Source organism: Poecilia mexicana, unplaced genomic scaffold (assembly GCF_051168715.1).
Source record: "Poecilia mexicana isolate PSO_F unplaced genomic scaffold, ASM5116871v1 scaffold_8, whole genome shotgun sequence".
Classification (NCBI taxonomy): domain Eukaryota; kingdom Metazoa; phylum Chordata; class Actinopteri; order Cyprinodontiformes; family Poeciliidae; genus Poecilia; species Poecilia mexicana.
This window is the reverse complement of record NW_028263377.1, coordinates 5,724,000-5,745,705: the sequence shown is the minus strand read 5'-3', so window position 1 is coordinate 5,745,705 and position 21,706 is coordinate 5,724,000. Positions and strand designations below refer to the sequence as shown.

At 36.7% G+C, this 21,706-nt stretch overlaps 3 protein-coding genes across 5 annotated transcripts; 1 reads left to right on the top strand and 2 right to left on the bottom strand.

Moving 5' to 3' along the window:
* Nucleotides 1-957: 957 nt before the first annotated feature.
* tspan34b (tetraspanin 34b) lies at nucleotides 958-9,427 on the top strand. The gene is made up of 8 exons (XM_088008100.1): nucleotides 958-1,202; nucleotides 3,841-3,915; nucleotides 5,539-5,754; nucleotides 7,657-7,731; nucleotides 7,813-7,920; nucleotides 8,009-8,140; nucleotides 8,244-8,336; nucleotides 8,959-9,427. Exons 2-8 carry the CDS (start codon nucleotides 3,859-3,861, stop codon nucleotides 9,016-9,018), a joined length of 741 nt encoding a protein of 246 aa, XP_087864226.1. The 5' UTR covers nucleotides 958-1,202; nucleotides 3,841-3,858; the 3' UTR covers nucleotides 9,019-9,427.
* A 998-nt stretch (nucleotides 9,428-10,425) lies between these two features.
* On the bottom strand, nucleotides 10,426-13,618 carry LOC148157922 (uncharacterized). The gene is made up of 5 exons (XM_088008099.1): nucleotides 13,227-13,618; nucleotides 12,776-12,817; nucleotides 12,303-12,386; nucleotides 11,097-11,228; nucleotides 10,426-10,972 (listed from the first exon to the last, which is right to left on the bottom strand). Exons 1-5 carry the CDS (start codon nucleotides 13,609-13,611, stop codon nucleotides 10,689-10,691), a joined length of 927 nt encoding a protein of 308 aa, XP_087864225.1. The 5' UTR covers nucleotides 13,612-13,618; the 3' UTR covers nucleotides 10,426-10,688.
* Nucleotides 13,619-14,153: 535 nt separating this feature from the next.
* On the bottom strand, nucleotides 14,154-21,380 carry LOC106911115 (cerebellin-1-like). Of its 3 annotated transcripts, XM_088007927.1 has the most exons (6): nucleotides 21,134-21,380; nucleotides 20,233-20,274; nucleotides 19,923-19,964; nucleotides 19,452-19,535; nucleotides 15,144-15,275; nucleotides 14,154-15,020 (listed from the first exon to the last, which is right to left on the bottom strand). In XM_088007927.1, exons 1-6 carry the CDS (start codon nucleotides 21,378-21,380, stop codon nucleotides 14,737-14,739), a joined length of 831 nt encoding a protein of 276 aa, XP_087864053.1. In that variant the 3' UTR covers nucleotides 14,154-14,736. The 3 variants fall into 3 exon arrangements, with proteins under 3 accessions (XP_087864053.1, XP_087864052.1, XP_087864054.1); XM_088007926.1 differs by lacking the exon at nucleotides 19,923-19,964 and having other exon boundaries at nucleotides 20,996-21,380; XM_088007928.1 differs by lacking the exon at nucleotides 19,923-19,964 and having other exon boundaries at nucleotides 20,233-20,271; nucleotides 21,089-21,380.
* Between the last annotated feature and the right edge of the window lie 326 nt (nucleotides 21,381-21,706).

Here is a 21,706-nt window from a genome sequence, read left to right as displayed (position 1 = left end):
TTTGTGTTTGTGTGCCTGTTATCGCTGTGTCATGAAATCACGGATATACCTAAAGATACCTGAAAAAAGAAGCAATAAATAGTTCTTATCATAACTTTTGGCATCATCACAAGAGTACCACAAAAAATTGTGAAAAATATTTAAGCCCACTTCACCTAACATTAATAGAACTTAACTTATTTTCCAGAAGAAGAAACTTCTGGCAGAACCAGGACAGACGTCTAGGGATTGGAGGGGAAACGCATAAAGGCTACACTGAACCAGGGGTACTTTTTATGAAAGAGAAGAACAAGGAGAGCACAAAGGTAATGGCAGCAGCCATTACCTGGGAGGTTCATCCCAGAGGCTCCGGACCAGGGGAACTTACTATGGGAAAGAAAATACCTCTTCCCTTCCCATTCCCAACCAATTCAACCACAGTAATAGCAGATGATTTTGCTATTTCTGAGAGAGCTGAACAAAAAAAGACAAAAAGAGACGGAGGACAGTGGGTACATTCACTAGTAATAAAAAAACCACAGACAACTTGCTATCCAATACTCCATCACGACACCATTACTTCAACAACTGTTCAAACACAAACACTCCTCTTTTCTTTTCTTTTCTTTTCTTTTCTTTCCTTTTCTTTTCGTTGAGCGTTTAAAATCGACAGGTCTGGTCTAATAGACAACATGTCTAATATTTCCCGAAACTTCTGTCTGAAACTAAAGCTGTGTTTCATGGAGCCCACTGGCAAGCAGACAGATATGTTTTCATCGTTTGCATGCCCTTTGGTCATTTGCATGCCTGCTATAGGTAAGGCTGTGTGGCGGCGCACAGGTGAGTTTTCCCTTCCTCCTTCTTTCCTTCCCTCTCTGTGGATTTAAAAGGATCCAGCTCCATGGTGATGTGTTATTACTCAGCTGCTTTGGTCACACCCACTCCACCCACCACCCTCCCCTTCCTAGTAGCTTTAACCTCAAAATAACATGATACTGCTTAGAAAGTACTCCAGAGGCTCTTTTGTGCGCAACAGAGTGACAAAGGCAGAGGGAAACTAAGGAGACAGTGAACATATTCTGGGTCATTTATTGAAGACAGAGCGATCTTGTGTTCCTGTGACCTCACTGTGTTCTCCCACAGCAACAGCCAACCAGCCTCAGTAGTGAAGGTAGAGACTGAAGCAAACCACAGAGCTTCTCACCGGACGTCTACTGCAGCAGGTGAGTCTCTCAGCGACCCGAACTTTGCGACTTTAGGCTTGTGGAAGGAAGGGGTTCATGCGGTTGGTGTTTTTACAGTCTTGGTATCTGAAGCGGCATGGTGAGGGATCCATCCAACAATGACCCTTTGTCTCCAGGAACCTGCCTGCCTCTGAATGAAGCCCTTTGAGATTTATCCATCTTTTTTTTTTTATGGAAGTCAGAGACAGTTGGGTTTTCCTGATGCAAGACGAGCAATCGCAAACTGTGCTTTACTCTTGGTACATTGTTTAATGATGTATCAAACACAAGCACCTGTATTTTTGCATCTCTAATCTGTTTTTTTTTTTTTCTACTTGTGGGTCATTTTCCAGACTTTGCTGAAGCGCTGTGAGGGACTTCCGGGAGACTTTAACTTGTTAATACATCACTTAGTTGATTCCTTGGTGTCAGAGTTCAAGTGCTGACCACAGGGAAACAGGAAAGGTTTCTGAGCAGGAAAAACATTGCTGGAGTTTTGGGGGCTGTCCAGGTAACAGCTGGTTACACCCCCGACCGGTGAATGTATGATTAACTCAAGGCTTTCCGCTGAGAGACCAAACAACAAACTCCACATTTTGTAGGAAAGGCACATAAACAACAATGTAGGCGATAAGAGGTCACGGGGGATTGTTGGTCTTAAAAAGAAGCTTGTTGCTATAGACAATAGGGATCTGCCCTGCCATTGTCTTTGGGAATACAATTTATCTGTTATGTTGCGCCACACAAAGAGCACTGTTTCGCCGTCTTGGAGGTCCAAAGACGTGAAAGCTTTCAGAGGAGGAAATCTTAAAGTGACTCTGGACGAGTAGTTGGTGTGAGATGGAAGGCCAGTGTTTCTATGTATGCTGATGACAAAAGTGTTTCTGAGTCACCATGAAATATTTTAACACTGAAAAACGTAGATGCATAAGAATTACGCATATGAAGCTTCTCTCAGTGCCATATTTGTTTTATACTGATGTAATTTTTGGATCAATTTACATCCCCATTTGGTACTCGCTTCCTACTTCCTACTTCTATTTTGTACCTGTAAAATAAATGTTTCATACTCTTGATCAGTAGCCATTATATATGTGTTGGGGTGATTTTTCCTTTCACCTCCTTTTCATTTCATACTTCAGTTTTGTTTGCTTTGAATCTCAATTTTTGAACTAAAACTTCATCTATTTACATTTGTTTTCTGACAATGTGTCAATTTCTACCCATCAGTGGGACGTTTGGACCCTGCTTGGACCCAACCGATTATTTAAAAAAAAAATTTTCAATACAATATCAATAGTCTACTGTGATAAATGTAGTTTTATGTATAAAAATAACATCTTTCAAACGGAAGTCCCTCAGAAAAAGTCAACTGGGCGAAATGGAGTTTTAGCTGAATTGTGTTGTAAGGCAAAGTTCAAACTGAGTTTATTTTCTGACTTCTTATTGTTTGATAAAATTACCTAACTACACACAAAAACAAACTGCTGTGCTGTGGTCTAAGTGTATGAGTCAGCTTGGTTACGCTTGGTTATGAAATAAGAGTATGAATTTGCGAAGAGTCAAACTGACCTTTAACCCTTTTCAAACGGACACAATTTAAAAATGCAGAAGTACATAAATATGAGCAAACACACATGCTTCCTGCTCCCATTTTATACCATTACAAGATGGTATAAAATGGCTGATCGCCATCGGTGGCCTCCTGGTCGCCATCGGTGGCCTCCTGGTCGCCATCGGCTTCCTGGGCTGCTGTGGGGCCGTCAGGGAGTTTAATTAAATCCGTTTAATCAAACTCCGTTTCAATCCTGGTGATTCTTATCTCTGTTTGCATCAGTCGAATCCTTTGAATGTTGAGAGATTTTCCACTTCTGATTAAAGAAAATCAGAAATGAGTGACCTCCTGCCTTTAGATCATCATTTATCCATAATCACAACTCTCCCCAACGCCTACTGTGGATTCCTTACAATGGACAACTGGAAAATGATGAATCAATGATTAAAATCATTTTTAATCATTGATTCATCAGCTGCTTTTGTAACTGATGATCCAGTACTTTTTTTATTAATATATTGTAATCAGGTTATTAATAGAAAATCTGGTTGTACAATTATTAGGAAAAGGTTATTTCTAACTTAACTGGCTGATAAAGATCAAAACTTACATCACTATAAATAGGATGGTTTTCCATCCTACTAACTAAAATATCTTTCTTCTGAAGGATCTTGTAAAAAAAATGTGAGAAAAACAGAGAAGCATACTTCCTGTATCGTCATCCTTCCTCTCCCACACATTCAAGGAAGGGAAATAAACGCTATATAAAGGACTAAAGTTCTTTAACTGGTTATGAAGCTCACAAAAAAGGTATAAAAAGCAGAGTTACGACATAATTTCTTTATTCCTGCCCTGTTTCTCTGGCCTAACAGCAGAAAGGGCCTCTCCCAAAGGCTAAAGTGTTCAACAATGTATCACACTTTATCACAAAGTGTTCAACAATGTAGCACAGCGATGAGATGATTCATTATCAAATGCACGTATTCTGTCGTCATGATGACAAGACATATGATGAAAATACAGACAAATCTAAGAATAAAACTTTGACTAATGTCAAAATGTCTTCTTTTTTTACCTTTATAGAAATCATCAGCTGGAAAAATGGGGTGTTTTGGATTCCTCAAAGCCATGATGATTGTTTTTAATGGCATCATCTTCGTAAGTAGCTTCGACTTTTTGTACTAAAACTCAGCTTTTAATTTCACAGGAACATCCGTGTGTGTGCCTGTGTGCGCACACGTGTGTGTGTGTTTGTTTGTAATTTGTTTGTAACAACTTTTGTAATAACTTGGTAATAACCATTTTCCTGACACATACTACATTGTGGGGACCCACTGCTCCTTGTGGGGACTGGAGCCTGGTCCCTACAAGGGCAAGCGCTGTTTTTGAGTCAGGGGTTAGATTTAGGACTGAGATGTGAATTGAGTTTTGGTTATGGTTAGGATAACGGTAAGGTTAGGCTATAGAAATGAATGGAAGTCAATGGAAAGTCCCCACAAAGATAGTCATGAAAATATGTGTGTGTGCGTGTGTGTGTGTGTGTGTGTGTGTGTGTGTGTGTGTGTGTGTGTGTGTGTGTGTGCGTGTGTGTGTGTGTGTGTGAGGCCTCCATGTGGTGTCACATGATGCCATAGTCAAAACTATGTGTTACAAAAAATTCACACAAATATAGAGAAAGGACATATGAATATGACACACATTCATCAATAGCTCCTTGTGAAAGACACCCAGAAGGATTTGAATAGGACATTACAGTATCTGAATGGGTTAGTGAGTTTTAACCAAATATTTAACCTGAGTCAGCCAGATATGGTGTCTGTGGTCCGAATCCTTTCAGGTTTCCAGGAAGTTATAGGAGCACCACGCAGCAAATACTGACATCTGGTGGCCATGATGAAAAATGCATGGATCCCAAATTCTATCCATTAAAACTGTTGTCTAAAACTGGATCTGTAAGGAAAATGATCCAAAGTGGAGAAAAATAGTGATGTGGCAGAAAATTTTAATTTTTAATCAAAATATTATTTCTGTGGAAAAAATGGAATTTATCTATGTCTTAATTTCTCTCTTGACTTTTCTCTTTGTTCATTTAGCAATATGCTTTCAACAAATTAGAATATCATCGAGAATCCCATATATTTTGGGAACTTTATCACAAATTGAAACACATTATAAAGTTTTCAAACACCCATCTCAGTGTAACTACACACTTTTGAAAACTTTTATTCCTCTTAAATCTGATTATTTTCCACTTAGAGCTAATAAAAACATGACATTTTAAATTGGAATATTATACCAGACCAATAAAAAGTATTTTTAATAACCATAGAAGTGGGCTAAATGACAAGTATGTTTAATATCAGACTAAAGGTCGTTATTTTCTAGAGAGACTTTTGATCTGTCACCCGAGACTCATCCATACGTATTTTCTGATTTAATTAATTTGACTGTGTATAACTTTGATCTTACAGTTCAACCAGAATGATTTTCAAAGAACTTAAAGAGTTAAATCTAATCTTCTAAGGCTAAAGATGCAGATAAATGGTGCTAAAAATCAGTCAACCTTACAGTTGTGGTGTCATTTCCTTATAATCTCATTGAAAAACTTAAATTCCCCTCATGTTTTTACAGCCAAATGAATTGACACAGTTGGCATTCAGTAGTGTTCCAGTATTCAAATAATTTTGCATTAGTTTTTTTTGTTGTTGTTTGTTTGTTTTGCCCTTGTTCTCCCAGGCGGTCTAAGTTCTCCTCTAAAACCCCGTCTTCTCTCCCGTTCAGCTGGCCGGGGTCGCCATCCTAGGTGTGGGGATCTGGGTGAAGGTAGACAGCGGCTCCATCTTCAGCTTCCTCGGGAAAATCGATAACGTTCCTCAGGAAATCCATCAGGTGCTCAACGTGGGATACCTGCTGATCGCCATCGGTGGCCTGCTGGTCGTCATCGGCTTCCTGGGCTGCTGTGGGGCGATCAAGGAGAGCAAGTGCATGCTGCTGCTGGTAGGTGTTTGTCACATTTCACCATTTCAGAAATGGTGAAATTTCAAAAGTCAAAAGATCAAAAGTCCCACTTGTCAAAAACAAGTTGTCAAATTTTAGGAAATTTGATAAATGTAATGATACAAGTGCAATGAAATAAACTGGTACATCCTCAGAAAGTAATTATTGCAGTAGTACAATTTAAAAAGTGACACGTTTTGTTTGTCTTCTGATATTGGCCAATCAGCTAACAATACCCCGAAGTCCTGCTTCTTAAAATATTTTTATATTACTTTACACAGATGAAAAGTGGAACATTTTTAAAGAAAAGTTATATTATGGTCAACAGTTATGACTAACATAGGTAACGTCACAGCTGTCCAGCAGACAGCCACTGATAGTCTCCACAAGAACAGCTAGACAGAAAAGGTCAGTCCTAATGAAGCTTGATTCTCACACAATACTTTGTCTAAGAAAATAATAATGGAAGGTTTAGTGGAAGGAAAAAGTGCAGTCAAAAAGTGTTCAAACCACAAAAATAAACACAGTTTTGCTTAGGAGTGATTCAAACTATTTTTTATAAAATTCATCAGTAAAGTTTACCTCATGATGCCTCAGATATACTTTGCTGTTCATTTCTGACTCTGATAGTCTAATGAACAATAATTAATAATTATCTTATGCTAAACTGGGAAAAGTTAAACCCTCCATATGTAGAGGGTGAAATGAAATCAAATTACAAATACCTGCTTACCCAGGCCCATCACTGGGAAAGGTCAATAGGTCAACCCAGGGCAACACAGACGGACATTGGACACGCAAACACAAACACATTTGTAAGGGCAATTATGAGAGACAAATACATTTTGCATGTATGTTTTTGGAAGCAAAGAGACTTGGATAGACACTCCAAAAAGAAAGTCTCAAGATCAGGATTCAAATGTCTGGCATCAGTGCTAACCGCTTCTCCACCATGCAGCCTTCATGGTGTAATATGCATTTTGTTGGCCTGTTGTTACATAATTAAGTAAATAAACTTCAGAGGAGAGATGTCCTTCACAAGATATTTCTTTGTCTGATTTATTTTATGTGGTGGACAGCTATGTGCAATAGCCACTTGTTTCCAGTAGATGTCGACATAATTACATGCATAAGTTTAAAACTAGTTCTGAAAGGGACACACAAAAATGAAGCGCAAGGAAATAAGGCAAACACATAACATAATAAATTTAATAGATTGAGCTTTAGTTGAGTTGTACAACCAGAGTTGTAATGAATGCAGAAAATTCAGAAAAAGCTAGTCATCAATGCTGTTTAAGTTCTTGAAAGCACCACCAAAATCCATCCTAATGCTAAGCTAAGCTAGTGTCAAGTTCACACAGTGGTTACTCACGTCTTACCTTTCTAAAAAGGAATCCTGAGCTCTGTTTGCTTTTTGGAGTTGAATTTTATTCCCATTCAGAAATTAGGACATGAACGCATCCAGAAATTAACATTTCATGTAGAAATCTCTGGGTTTAGCATCTAGCATGGCTACCACCACAAAGACATAGGGGAAGTAGCAGGTACCAAGTACATGCTAGCATATCTAACAATTCAAATCTTATTGACACATCTTCATAATGAGGTCTTCCTCCAGTAGTGTTTAAACACATCAGATAGATGTGATGCTAATAGTGATTAGCATCACAACAATTAGAAAATCCTACAGTATTTTAGACTCGTAATTGGGAGAAACTCAACTTGAATGTTGTCATTAAAATATTTGAGGCAATTACAACCCAGTGTCGGCATTTTATTTAAAAAAGTTAATTTATCAACATAGAAATTTCTGCTTCAAGCATGTTTTAATTTATAGGTAGCATATATATTTTTTTAAAAAGCTGCCATCACTTATATCTTTTAATCTGACCTTCTTTCCAGTTTTTCATGATAGTCTTGCTGGTTTTCATCGCTGAGGTTGCGGGAGCAGTGGTCATTCTGGTTTTCAGACCTCAGGTAAGTGACTGAAGGAGTTCAGACAAAATGTCCTTTATAACAAGATAGGAGGTAACATCTAATATTGTACGTTTTTGTTAGGCTGATGCACTGTTTGAAAAGGTTGGCACAGCAGCAGTTGCTAACATCAAGAAAGACTTTGGCAGCAGTTCTGACATTACTGGACTGTGGAATACCACCATGGGCACGGTACACGAGACGTCTGAACCTACGATGAGTTCTCCTTCACAGCGTTTCCCCACAGCTCATCTGGTCTGCTCTCTCTCTCCCTCTGCAGTTAAAATGTTGTGGATTTTACAACTACACAGACTTTACGGAATCCCCGTATTATACGGCGCACAACAATTCCTATCCACCACACTGCTGCCCGGACAGCAGCCCATGTAATGGAACTGTGGCAATTGCAAAAGTAGGATTTTTGAGGCTATTAGAAAATGTGACATTTAGTAATTTGGTTACTATTCATTAATATCTGCTGTAAATTAAAACTTCTGTGTTGTATTTTCAAAAAGAAGGCAGATGGGTGCTTCCCAAAGATCAAGATATTGATTGATAAAAACACAGTGGTGATTGTCGGCGCTGGTCTCGGGATCGCCGCTCTGGAGGTAAGACCCCAACTTCCAAGTTAAAGGGGGAAAAAAACTATATGTAGGCGATAACTTCACTATCATACAACAGAATAGGGCCATGCTAATCAAAAATCAAAAATCAAAAAATAAATTACGAGAATAAAGTCATAGTATTGTAAAATTCTGACAATAAAGATAATATTAAGAGAACAAAGTCATACAAGAATAAATACTAGAATAAAATCGTAATGATATGCAAATAGTCTTAATATTATGAGAATAAAGTTATAATTTTCTAACTTTATTCTCTCAAATTTTTTTATATTTTTTTGTTAGCGTGGTCCTTGGACAGTGTGTATCTGTTCAGTGTTCATTAAGTAATTTCATTACGTTAGTTATATAATGGCCATACTGAGAAAGAATAACAATAAAATTACGAGAATAAATTCATAATATTACCAGAACAGGGTCGTAATACTGCAACTTTATTCTCGTATTACTTCAGCTTTACTGTCGTACGACTTTATCTGCAAAACCTTATGACTTTATTCTCATAATTTCATGTATTTATTTATTTTATTTTCTTAGCGTGACCCTAATACTCCGTTGTGTCTCTTCAGCGTTCATGAACTCATATTATTATCTCCGCTCTCCTCAGATCTGTGCCATGATCGTCTCCATGACGCTGTACAGCAGGATAAAATCCACCAGGGCCTAACGAGGAGCAGGAAGTCCTTCCTCTTCCTGCCTCATCGGGAAAAACACCTACTGCAGCGTCAGGTCTTGTGCAATCGAGGACAACTGAATGATATTTTTTTTTTACTACATCTCGATTTATGAAGTAGATTTAATTTATGGATCTAAAATATTGATTTTCTGAGAAATCATCATGAAATCCCACTTTCCATTGTGTATATATGAAAGAGAGCTAAAGCATTAAACACGTATCCAGCTGTTGGGGAATTACATGATGCAGTTTCTGTAATAATGAAGCAAAAGCTGGTTGTTGTGCTTTAGAGGTGAATGATGTCTGAGAGCTTCTTGTATAATAAATGTAGCCCAGCAATAGTTGTTTATTTGATGTAAATTGATTCGTATTTGCAATAAATCATATATTTACATGTAAAGGCCTCCGATTATTTTGCTGCCGTCAAGTTATTGAAAGGAAAATATCACATCAGAGCTGATTAAATCTAAAGGTCTTGAAAGCAAAAAAAAAAAAAAAAAATCTAAATAAATCACAATCAGCCTGTCCGTTGTCTTTGAAAGTAGATCAGTAAATTTCAAATCCTAGACAAAAAATAAAGAGTTTTAGAGTAAAACTTCCATAATACAGGAAGGAAGTTCTATATATGGACGATGATGTCACATAATGTAACAGTTGTTATTGTCTGTTGTGAACAGAAAACAAATCTATGTTTTGGGAACGCTGAATGTCTAGCACATCGAAAAGGTGTGAGAGCATTTATTGGATTGAGTGAGCACTCTTGATTTCCCCAAAGATCTTCTATGCAGGAGACGTGAGAGCCATGGCAGCAGAGAGGTGAAGAGGTCAGATTTATCAGGGTTTTTTTTTTTTTTTTTTTGGCTTTTTCTTTAAACTTTACTCTTTCACCGTCATGGGACAAACCAGGTGATCTCACTTTACTTTTGACAATACTCTAATTTAATGCACAGCTAAAATAAAAAAATTAAAAAATACATTAATTATTGTTTACATCCCCAGTTGACATCAAGATGAATGTTTTTGAGGAAAAGAAATATTAAAGATGAGTATGAATAATTCGTTAAAATTATGTCTAACGAATGAAAAGATGTGCATGTCTCTCTGGTGGTGGATAATTGCACTACAACTAGATATTAAGGGAAACGGAAGCAAAGGAAATGTAAATCAGTTGCTCCTGTTCAGGGTTGCTAAGTATTGTCTGGTCTAAATTTTGGTCTAATTTTTATTTATTGGATTGCAAACAATGCAAACTGCTGTGTGTTTCTTTAAAGTCACTCAGTGTTATTTACACATAAAAACAAAATAAAGGTCATTTTTGAAATACATCTAAGATGTGATACAGTTAATGGAATAAACTAGAATTATATACACATTTAAAAGAGAGAACTTGTTTACATTTGAAAAATAAACAATGGGATTCAAGGTGACAGTTTGCTCATCCAGCTTTTGAAAAGTTTGTAAACTTTAATTCAGATGATCTTACTCAGTTTTTATGTTCTGATTTAGACTTAGACAACAGATATGTTACTTATGACTGCTGTAGAAATTAAACAGCAGGATGAACAAAGCTGTGATCAATTTTATTTTACAAATGAATCATTTTCATAATTAAGTATTTGAAGCAGACGGGTTTTATCATAAGAAAAAATCACGTTAGATCCCTACATGGTGAAAAGCAGATGACCACTAAAGGTCGTGTGACGATTGTGATCATCAAAAATCCGTGAATTGGCCCACATACGCAAATATACAACATCTCCAATTTCTAACAGCAGTGAGACGCCATTAGAAGCTTTCTGACCACCAGAAGGTAGATGAGTATATGACATGAAGATTTGCTGTCTGTTCTTGACCAACACAGCAGATATAGGATGTGAAGAACTTCCATATCCACATATGTGGACCTCAAAGTGATACACTCCTCTTACTGGTGCAGTGAACAGCCCTGTGAAGAATCATTAGCAGGATTAGAAACATTTTCCCAACTTTACTTTCAGAACAAATTTACCACATTTTAGTTATAATTGTAAACATATATAAAGAAAAACATAAGGAGTAAGTTGCAGCACCTGTATCTGGGTTGTAGGCATTTCCAATATTTGTAAAAACATTCCTGAAGACCAGAGTCATTTCAGTGTTGAACGGCCCAATGTTTCCGTAATCCGATGCCAACAAAGAGGCAGAGAAAGCCAGATGTTTGGCTGAGACACAGACAGACAGACAGACAGACAGACAGAGACAGACAGACAGACAGACATGGGGCATCAAAGACTGTTATACAGCAGGGAAAAGTATTAAACATTGTAACATTTTCCACAATAAACATTGTTTTAACAAGCCTACTGACCAATAAATCCAAATAATTCACATGTACCAAAAACTGCAAAATAACTGTTGTATTCTATTTTCATTCAAGAACTGATCAGATTTAATATCTAACCATTTTTTGTGCTGGGGTCATGACTACCAAACTACCACATGAAATGAAACTCAGAGTTGATCAGATAAGAACTGATCCTGAATCTCAAACCTCGTCTTTGGAGTCGACCTCCAGCTCAGACTGACTGACTTAGAGGTTGACTCCACCTGAGCCTCCAACTCAGGAAACTTCAACTTTTTCTTCAACCTGCTGGTCAGGAAGAAGATTTGTTTCAAAGCCTTCAAAGTTTCCCCCTGTGGTGCTACCTCACGTTTCTGCGTTCCCATGGAGACGGGAAAGTCTCTTGATGAGTGTGCCTGCAGAGGTCTGCTGTGGCAGCCTCTTCATGACATGAAGGAACTTTCCTCAGTTTTTCTGAGGTTCTGCTGAGGAACTCCCACTGGACCACCAGTCAACATCCCCCTGTTCCATCAACTTATGGATTTCTGGACGTTGCTTTGACCAACCTGACGATCAATTCAAAGTGAAACTGGTACATCATCTGGACTGAGTAAGGTGTTTAAAAGTAATGATTGTAAATCACTTTTCTGTTGCTTAATGTTTGTGTAACAGCTGCTACCACAAGGTGTCGCACCTTCCTTACAGCCTGAATGTCCATAAACAGAAGCTGGCAGGGTTGTGGCCAAGTTTCAGCTTCCTGTGTGTCTGACCAGGTGTATGTTGACTGTGGAAGGTTTGGAGGAATACCGTTTTAAATCAATAGTTTTAATAATGTAACATGCTGATGTGTGTTTTTTTTTTAAGTTGAATTTAAGGTAGTGATAGGGGATAATGTTCCATAACTGTTGAATCTCAAGTGTGTTGCAATGACAAGTTTCCTTCAGAGTTCACAAACCTTCTCCTTCTCTCTTCAGAGCCTCCACTTGGTTTCCAGTGATGTTGGCCTTGACTTTAACAGCAGCCAGTTCTGCTGCCTGAGCTGAAATGAGACGATTAGCAAAGAGATGAAATCAATTCCAATATTTTCTTTACAGTCATTAATCTGAGGTATTACTTAGTAGGATAAAAACCTGAATTTGTTTGGAACATAAATCTAGTTTTGCTTCTAAAACTGTTTATAAGCACAAATATGTTCCATGGTTTTATTATGGACAGAAGACAGATTGACAAAATGACGACTTAATATTTAATTCTGAGTAAATGATCTTTTCGCTCATAATGAAGAGTTAGTCTGAACTAGTTTATGAAGTAAAACGTAAAAAAAAAAAAAATCTGAAGTTGTACTGTAGCAAAATATCTAAAAGTTATGGGCTGTAAATACTTCTGCAAAGCTCCTCACAATGTTTGTAGTAAAAATAAACTACATACCTTGGTTCTGATCCTGCAGTTCTTTTACCTGAGTTTCTTGTACTAAAGAAAAATAAACAGAAAAAATAAAGTTTTAGTCGATTATCTGTCATATTTTAAAAATAATCTTTATTTACAAATTTGGACTGTAAAAAATACTTGAAATTACTGTTATGGAAATTTAGCATATTTTCTACGGTAATGCAGTGTTTTGGATTTTACAGTCTGTAACTATTGGTATTCTATTTTTTTACATAAACTTTACAGATTTTTTTACAGTGTACTTCTGCAAATTGCTGTAGAAAACATTTGTAGTAACAATAAACTACATACCTTGGTTCTGTTGCTGCAGTTCTTTAAACTGAGTTTCTTGTACTAAAGAAAAGACAACACAAAAATAATGTTTTAGTTGATTCAGTCATATATTCAAAATCATCTTTATTTATAACTTTTGCTCTAATAAAATCAGTACCTTGGTACCGTTGGTTCAGGGATTGCAGCTCCGTCGTCTTCACTGATAATGATAATAAATAATTCAAACTCTGAACTGTAATGATCATTTGATCAATAAGGATCAGTTGATTCAAACACTGTAACTCTGTAAACATACCTTCATTGTCTCTCTGTAGTTGCTGCACCTCCACCTTCAGTGCAGCCACCCAGGCGCTCATCTCTCTCAGAACAGCATTGATGTCCTGTGTGCAGGTCTGCTGCTCAGTCAGACGCTCTGCTTCTCCCACTTGTCCGTCACTTTGCCTTTCATGTGACAGAATGTCATTGTCAGACTGAGCTTGCAGCTCAGCTGTAGAGACAGAGCAGACTAGCAGCAGCAACGGAAGAAACATTTTCATTTCCATCCTCAGTGTCTCTGGAGGTCCACTCTGCTGCTGGAGACTTAAATAGGAATAGAGATTATTATTACTGATTAATTATTACCAGACTGTTATCATAAATAAGATGATAAGACTTGATACTTTAGACTTGACCTATAAAAAAAGAATAACCTAGGAACACCAGTAATATTATAACGTGTTTGTAGGAACGTGATTCTTAATGTATTTTTGAAAGTTTATATAGTGGGAAATAAATACTTAAAGTTCAAAGGATTTAAATTCTTGTTTCAACTTGCATGAAAATAAATATTAGATCTAATAATTTCTAGGAAGCTAAAGAGAAACATCAGAGCTCAGTATTCATAAATAATTATAGGTCTTATTAAATTCACAACATGTAGATAAAAATGTTTTTAATTTTAGTGTCAGTAATTTAAGATAAATGGTTTATATAAGGTTTTACTGAAAGAATATTTCTGTATAAAAGGTTAGAATCAGGTCATTTATCGTAACTTTGATATTTAATCTGAACTGTACAAAAGACACGAAACTCTGAAATGTAAATTAAGTATTTATTCAAAACAAGAAGCCAAATTGCAAATCATGTTTGATAAGAAATCAAGTGGGAGTCTAGATTTTGATTTTTTCCCATTCAAACTGATTGATCTAATTTACAATTGTTCTATTGCAGATTCTCTGCTGTATGTTTCTTTAAAGTTTCTCGGTTTCATTTACATATAAGGAAAAAAATGTCCTCTTTTATAAAGCTGAAGATGTTTTAGTCTACTTTAGTTAATGGAATAAACTTGAATTATTCAGACATTTGAAAGAAAGTTCTTATTACTGTTTCCACATGTTTCAATAGAAAATAAAAACAATGGGGTTTAAACAGACAGTTTGCTCCTCCATTTTTCATAAAAGTTGTAAATGACACTTTAATTCAGATGATCTGGTTCAGCGTTTTTGTTCTGATTAGACTACAGCAAAAATAATAATTTTCTCAAATACAGATATGTTACTTATGGCAGCAGGATGAACAAACCTGTGATCAACTTTATTTTACAAATGAATAATTTTCATAATTAAGTTTGAAAAGACAGAAGGGTTTTCTCATGCTCACAATTTGTAATAAAAAATCATGTTAGATCCCTACATGGTGAAAAGTAAATGACCACTAAATGTAGTGTGACGATTAGCATCGTCATAAATCCGTGAATTGGCCCACATGTGCAAATATACAACATCTCCAATTTCTAACTTCAGTGAGACGCCATTAGAAGCTTTCTGACCACCAGCAGGCTGAGTCGTCCATGCTGTAAAGATTTGCTGTCTGTTCTTGATCAACACAGCAGATGTAGGATTAGTGGAACTTCCACCTCCATGTATGTGGAACTCAAAGTGATACACTCCTCTTACTGGTGCAGTGAACAGCCCTGTTAAGAATCATTAGCAGAATTAGAAAAGTTTTACTAACTTTACTTTCAGAACAAATTTACCACATTTTAGTTATGTTTGTAAACATATAAAAGAAAAATATAAGGAGTAAAATGCAGAACCTGTATTTGGGTTGTAGGCATTTCCAATATTAGTAACAACATGTTTGAAGATCAGATTTATATGTGTGTTGAACGGTCCAGTGTGTCCATCACCCGATGCCAACAAAGAGGCAGAGAAAGCCAGATGTTTGGCTGAGAGACAGACAGACAGATATGGGACATGAAACACTGTAATACAGTATATTAAACATTGTAACATTTTCCACAGTAAATATTGTGTAAACATCTCTACTGACTGATAAATCCAATTAATTCACATGTACCAAAATTTGCCATCTTCTCAGTTACTTTGATTCATTTCTCAGAACAGAACTGAAATTCTCAAAACTACTAGTTCAATCCTCACATTAATGTGTCTCTTCTGCACATCAAAAAACTGTTTCCCTCAGCAAGTTGCTCATGTTTTTATACATGCATCAGATTATGTACACTTCTCTACTTTTCCCCTACATTTTTATTTGCTTTTGTCTTGTTGATCAAAATGTGTTAAACAATTTTCTGTTGAATTATCTTCTCCACCACATTTAAGCATAATTTCATCGTTTGTCTTAACAGTTAAAATGATTGAACAGGTTGTCATAATAAGCACATTTTTATACATTTCCATGTTACTGCTTTTCTAAACTTTACTGAATTGGTAAATTGGTCTGAGTTTCTCCAAAAAAGGTAAATATGTGAAGCATTACACCAACCAACGATCAACCAGTTTTCTGAAACAGATTGAAAGTGCATTTCATGAACCGTCAGCTGGCAAGAAGATGATATCCATCCATCCATCCATCCATCCATCCATCCATCCATCCATCCATCCATCCATCCATCCATCCATCCATCCATCCATCCATCCATCCATCCATCCATCCATCCATCCATCCATCCATCCATCCATCCATCCATCCATCCATCCATCCATCCATTTTCTTTACACACTTGTCCCTTAGTGGGGTCAGGAGGTGCTGGTGCCTCTCCAGCTAACGTTCCGGGCGAGAGGCAGGTTCACTCTGGACAGGTCACCAGTCCATCACAGAAGAATATGATATATAAGACTTTTATAGTTCTGACAATGGAAGGACAAGGATTTGTCTGGGTCATCAGCCAGAGAGAAGAGGAAGAGGAAGAGGAGTGAGAGTGTGGGGGAGGACTTAGGAGGTAAAACTAGGAAGTCAGAAGAGGCTGGAGACTTCTGCCACTTTTATCCAGTCTGCCAGTTTGTGACCTACAACAAGATACTAGTGGAGTTCCTCTCACCCCACTCTTCATTCCTTAACCACACTCAAGAATATTTCTCAGCATAGAGATCGACATTACAATATAATGTAACTCCTGCAGCACTGCATGTACAGTTTTTCTTAAGGAGATCGTCTTATGTTCCCATTTCTACTTTGCTTGCTTTTTTCTTTGTGCTCTGCAGTGTTCTCCTTTCCTTTCTGTATTGCAATGGCAATACAGAAAGAAAATTTGTTGTCTGTCAACAAATTACAATAAAAGTGTGAATGTGAATCTTGTCCAGTCACTTGCCATTGATCTCCCATAATTACAATTAACAATTCTTGTCATCAAAACTTTAGCCATAGTTTACAACTAAAGCAGCCCTCCAGAGCACGCTGTTATATTGACAACATCATCAAGGACTTGTCATTCTGCTGGCACTGACATTCTTCATTGCCACAGATATTTAATTTTGATTGATGAACAAAGGATTTGAAGAAAGAAATTGGCATCCTCTGGTAATCTGTGGTGTTTTGATCCATCCATCCATTTTCTGTACACCCAGAGGTGCTGGTGCCTCTATCTCTAGAGAGAGGCGGGGTGACTCTGGACAGGTCACCAGTCCATCGCAGGGCAACACAGAGACAGACGGGACAAACAACCATGCACACGCACACACTCACATCTGGGAAGAATTTAGAGAGACAGTCATGTATTTGGACTGTGGGAGGAAAAACATAACCCATGTTTGCACAAGGAGAACATGCAAACCTCATGCAGAACGAATCAAACCCAGAACCTTCTTGCTCCAAGGCGACTGGGCTACCGACTGTGCCACTGTGCAGCCCAGGGGCCTCATGCATAAAGCTTATGTGTGGTCCCATATTTTACGCAAAAGTCGGCATGTTTAAAAATTAACTTTGCGTCAAGGTTTGTGTAAATATACACACACTTTTTCGCTGGCATAAAAATGTGCGGCAGCCACGCAAACTTTTTCTGTGGACAATATCAAACCACAAAGCATCAAAACTCACATAAATACACTGAAATCTGACTACATTCAGTTATTTAGACCAAGAAGCACCAAACTGATGTTTTTCATGTTTTTAATATGTTATTGCTTAAACGTAAAGGATGAAACTGAACCGTATTTATCCTCAGACAATAAGCTAAAATAAAGAAAATAAAAATAAAAGTATGTGAAAACCTCGCTGAACGTAAATAGTACTTTTCCTCAGTTTTCGTCTCATAAAGATGTAACGCATTGGTCCGTGAGCTGAACCGCATGAAATGCATCTGCGGGATAATTTCATTCTCACTAAAAATAAAAGAAAACAGGGTTGGATCAGCAGATTAACCCAAACCTGCTGATTAAAAAATAATCAACAGGTTTGATTATTTTAAGGTGATCAAGGTGTGTGTGCAATCACATGCATAGCTGTGCAAAGGTGAGGCCTGTAATTGTGGAGCTTTGGCTCTGATGGAGATCATCACCAATGGAAGGATTCAGAGGGAACGATTGTTCAGAGATCATATTGATCTGCTGGGCCTTATGGACATAAAGCATCTTTATTATGAAAATTTACAACTTAACATGATTCTGCTATTTAGAATCACTTTTATTCTAAATATAAAATATATATGTTATGTGCAAAACATATATATTTTATATAAGAGTCATTTAAATTGACTCTTATATAAAATATAAGAGTCAAGGGACTCACTGACTCTCTGTCTTTAAATCCCGGCTGAATGCGCTGCTGTTCAGAGAGGCATTTGCATGATCTCTTTCTTTCTTTATTTTTTTTTATTTGGATTTTTTTTTCTTTAAAATGTTTTTTTTTTGTGAGGTGACATTATGTGCCCTCAAAGCACCTTTTAAATAAAAATACATAATTATTATTACTATAAATACTTAAACTTCTTCAAACAAGGAGTTGCCATGGTTATTGCCCCACGTGGTGGCAGACTTCCGGGTATTCATACTGATTTACGTTAATATGTATTTATGGGTGGAAACATTGCAGACCAGCAGCTGCGTTCAGTTTCCCGCAAATTAGGATTTATAAAGGAAAGGTGCCCAGCCACGTGCGTGCGCACGGCTTTATGCATCTGGTTATTTTTTGCGCTGCACTTTTCAAAATTTTTTCAGTACTCCAAGTTTTAGTGTCAAAACTGCGCAGTCTTTTATGCATGAGGCCCCAGGTGTTTTGATGTTTGTACAAATTGTTTGGAGAAATGCACTTATTGTTTTGCGAAAGTCGAAAATGATTCAAGAAATGCACCAAAGTGACGAAGAAAAATTGCAAAATAACTTTGTCCAATGTTTTTTTTTTCTGGGCATGTTGATTTGTCCTCACAATAGCGGAACATGCAAAAATGACTGACTTTTTTTTTGGACTGTTGTAAACAATCTCCCCTTCAGATCCACCTTATAAGTGGAGATGTATTGTTGATGTTACTATTATAACAATTACATAAGTACTGGCAAAACTCAATGGAATTTTTTATATTGAGGTAGCAGAGGGTTGTTGTCAGCAGCTGCTGAAAGTAACTAAGAAAGTGATTTGTGATCAAACTTCATTACTTTCCAAATCAAGTAATCAGTAAAGTAACTAAGTTACTTTTTCAAGGAGTAATCAGTGATCTGAGTATAGTTACTTTTTTTAAGTAACTATTCCATCACTGGTACTCACACACTCAAATGGCTCTAAATAGGAATCATATTTAGGACCATTTCTGGCTTATTTTACCCTCCAAAGACCGATGGGTCATATGAGGACCAAAGCCTGGTCTTAATACGGTGGACCCTCTTGTTTAGTTAGGTTTTGAGGTGTGGTGTGAAATAGGTTTTGGTTAGGGACAGACTAGTACTGATCAGGATTAGGGAAAATGTCTGGGTTCAGTATAAATGCAGTGACTAAAATGAATGAAAGTCAATACAGAATCCTGCCATGGGCAGAAATACAAACGTGTGTTTCCACTTTAACAGTGAATTTTGAGGGTTGAAGGTTGAGAAAGCTAGATAGAGGTTAGAGTTAAGAGATCCATGTTTACTTGTTTAATCTCAATGACAAGTTTTCTTCAGAGTTCACAAACCTTCTCCTTCTCTCATCAGAGCCTCCACTTGGTTTCCAGTGATGTTGGCCTTGACTTTAACAGCAGCCAGTTCTGCTGCCTGAGCTGAAATGAGACGATTAGCAAAGAGATGAAATCAATTCAAATATTTTCTTTACAGTCATTAATCTGAGGTATTGATTAGTAGGATAAAAACCTGAATTTGTTTGGAACATAAATCTAGTTTTGCTTCTAAAACTGTTTATAACCACAAATATGTTTCATGATTTTACTATGGACAGAAGACAGATTGACAAAATGATGATTTAATATTTAATTCTGAGTAAATGATCTTTTCGCTCATAATGAAGAGTTAGTCTGAGCTAGTTTATGAAGTAAAACGTAAAAAAAAATAATCTGAAGTTGTACTATAGCAAAATATCTAAAGGTTATGGGCTGTAAATACTTCTGCGAAGCTCCTCACAATGTTTGTAGTAAAGATAAACTACATACCTTGGTTCTGATCCTGCAGTTCTTTTACCTGAGTTTCTTGTACTAAAGAAAAATAAACACAAAAATAAAGTTTTAGTCAATTACCTGTCATATTTTAAAAATAATCTTTATTTAGAAATTTGGACTGTAAAAAATACTTGAAATTTCTGTTATCGAAATTTAGCATATTTTCTATGGTAATGCAGTGTTTTGGATTTTACAGTCTGTAACTGTTGGTATTCTATTTTTTTACATAAATTTACAATTTTATTTACAGCGTACTTCTGTAAAATGCTGTAGAAAACATTTGTAGTAAAAGTAAACTACATACCTTGGTTCTGTTCCTGTAGCATTTTTACCTGAGTTTCTTGTACTAAAGAAATGAAAACACAAAAATTATATTTTAGCTTAAGTTCAAAATAATCTTTATTTAGAAATCTGGACTGCAAAAAATTCTTGAAATGTCTGTTACTTGAGTTTTGGTACTTTAGTATATTTTCCATGGCTATTGCATCGTTTTGGACCTGTCCAGGATGTACCCCGCCTCTCACCCGAAACGTTCACTGGATATAGGCACCAGCACCCGTCCTGACCCCACTAAGGGACAAGGGTGTTAGAAAATTGGTGGATGGAATATAATGTTTTGGATTTTACAGTCTGTAACTGTTGGTATTTTTTTTTCTTTTCTTTTTTACAGTACACTTCTGCAAAAATGCTGTAGAAAACATTTGTAGCAAAAATAAACTACATACCTTGGTTCTGATCCTGCAGTGTAAACACAATGTAAAAATACTGTGAATAATATCTGTAAAATTCCGACAGCTGTGGTTGCCAAAATTTTAGCACAGTAGATATGACTGTAGTGTCAGTCATATCTACTGTGTAAATTTTACAGATTTGTTTTACAGTGTAGTTCTACAAAGCACTGTAGAGAACATTCCTACTAAAATAAACTACATACCTTGGTTCTGTTGCTGCAGTTCTTTAAACTGAGTTTCTTGTACTAAAGAAAAGAAAACAAACATAATGTTTTAGTTGATTTAATCATATATTCAAAATCATCTTTATAACTTTTGCTCTAATAAAATCAGTACCTTGGTACCATTTGTTCAGGGATTGCAGCTCCGTCATCTTCACTGATAATGATAATAAATAATTCAAACTCTGAACTGTAATGATCATTTGATCAATAAGGATCAGTTGATTCAAACACTGTAACTCTGTAAACATACCTTCATTGTCTCTCTGTAGTTGCTGCACCTCCACCTTCAGTGCAGCCACCCAGGCGCTCATCTTTCTCAGAACAGCATGGATGTCCTGTGTGCAGGTCTGCTGTTCAGTCAGACGCTCTGCTTCTCCCACTTGTCCGTCACTTTGCCTTTCATGTGACAGAATGTCATTGTCAGACTGAGCTTGCAGCTCAGCTGTAGAGACAGAGCAGACTAGCAGCAGCAACGGGAGAAACATTTTCATTTCCATCCTCAGTGTCTCTGGAGGTCCACTCTGCTGCTGGAGACTTAAATAGGAGCCCAGCTTTTTATTGCTAAGTATTGTCATATTCTTATCAGAAATAAGATGATAAGACTTGTTATTTTAGCCTTGACCTATAAAAATTATAATCTAGGATCATAAAGGATATTATAACCTGTTTGCAGGAACGTGATTCTGAATGTGTGTTTGAAAAGTTCATATGGTGGGAAAATAACTATCTAAAGTTGAAAGGACTTAAATTCTTGTTTCAACTTGCATGAAAATAAATATTAGATCTAATAATTCAGAAGCTAAAGAAAAACAAAAGGTAGCCG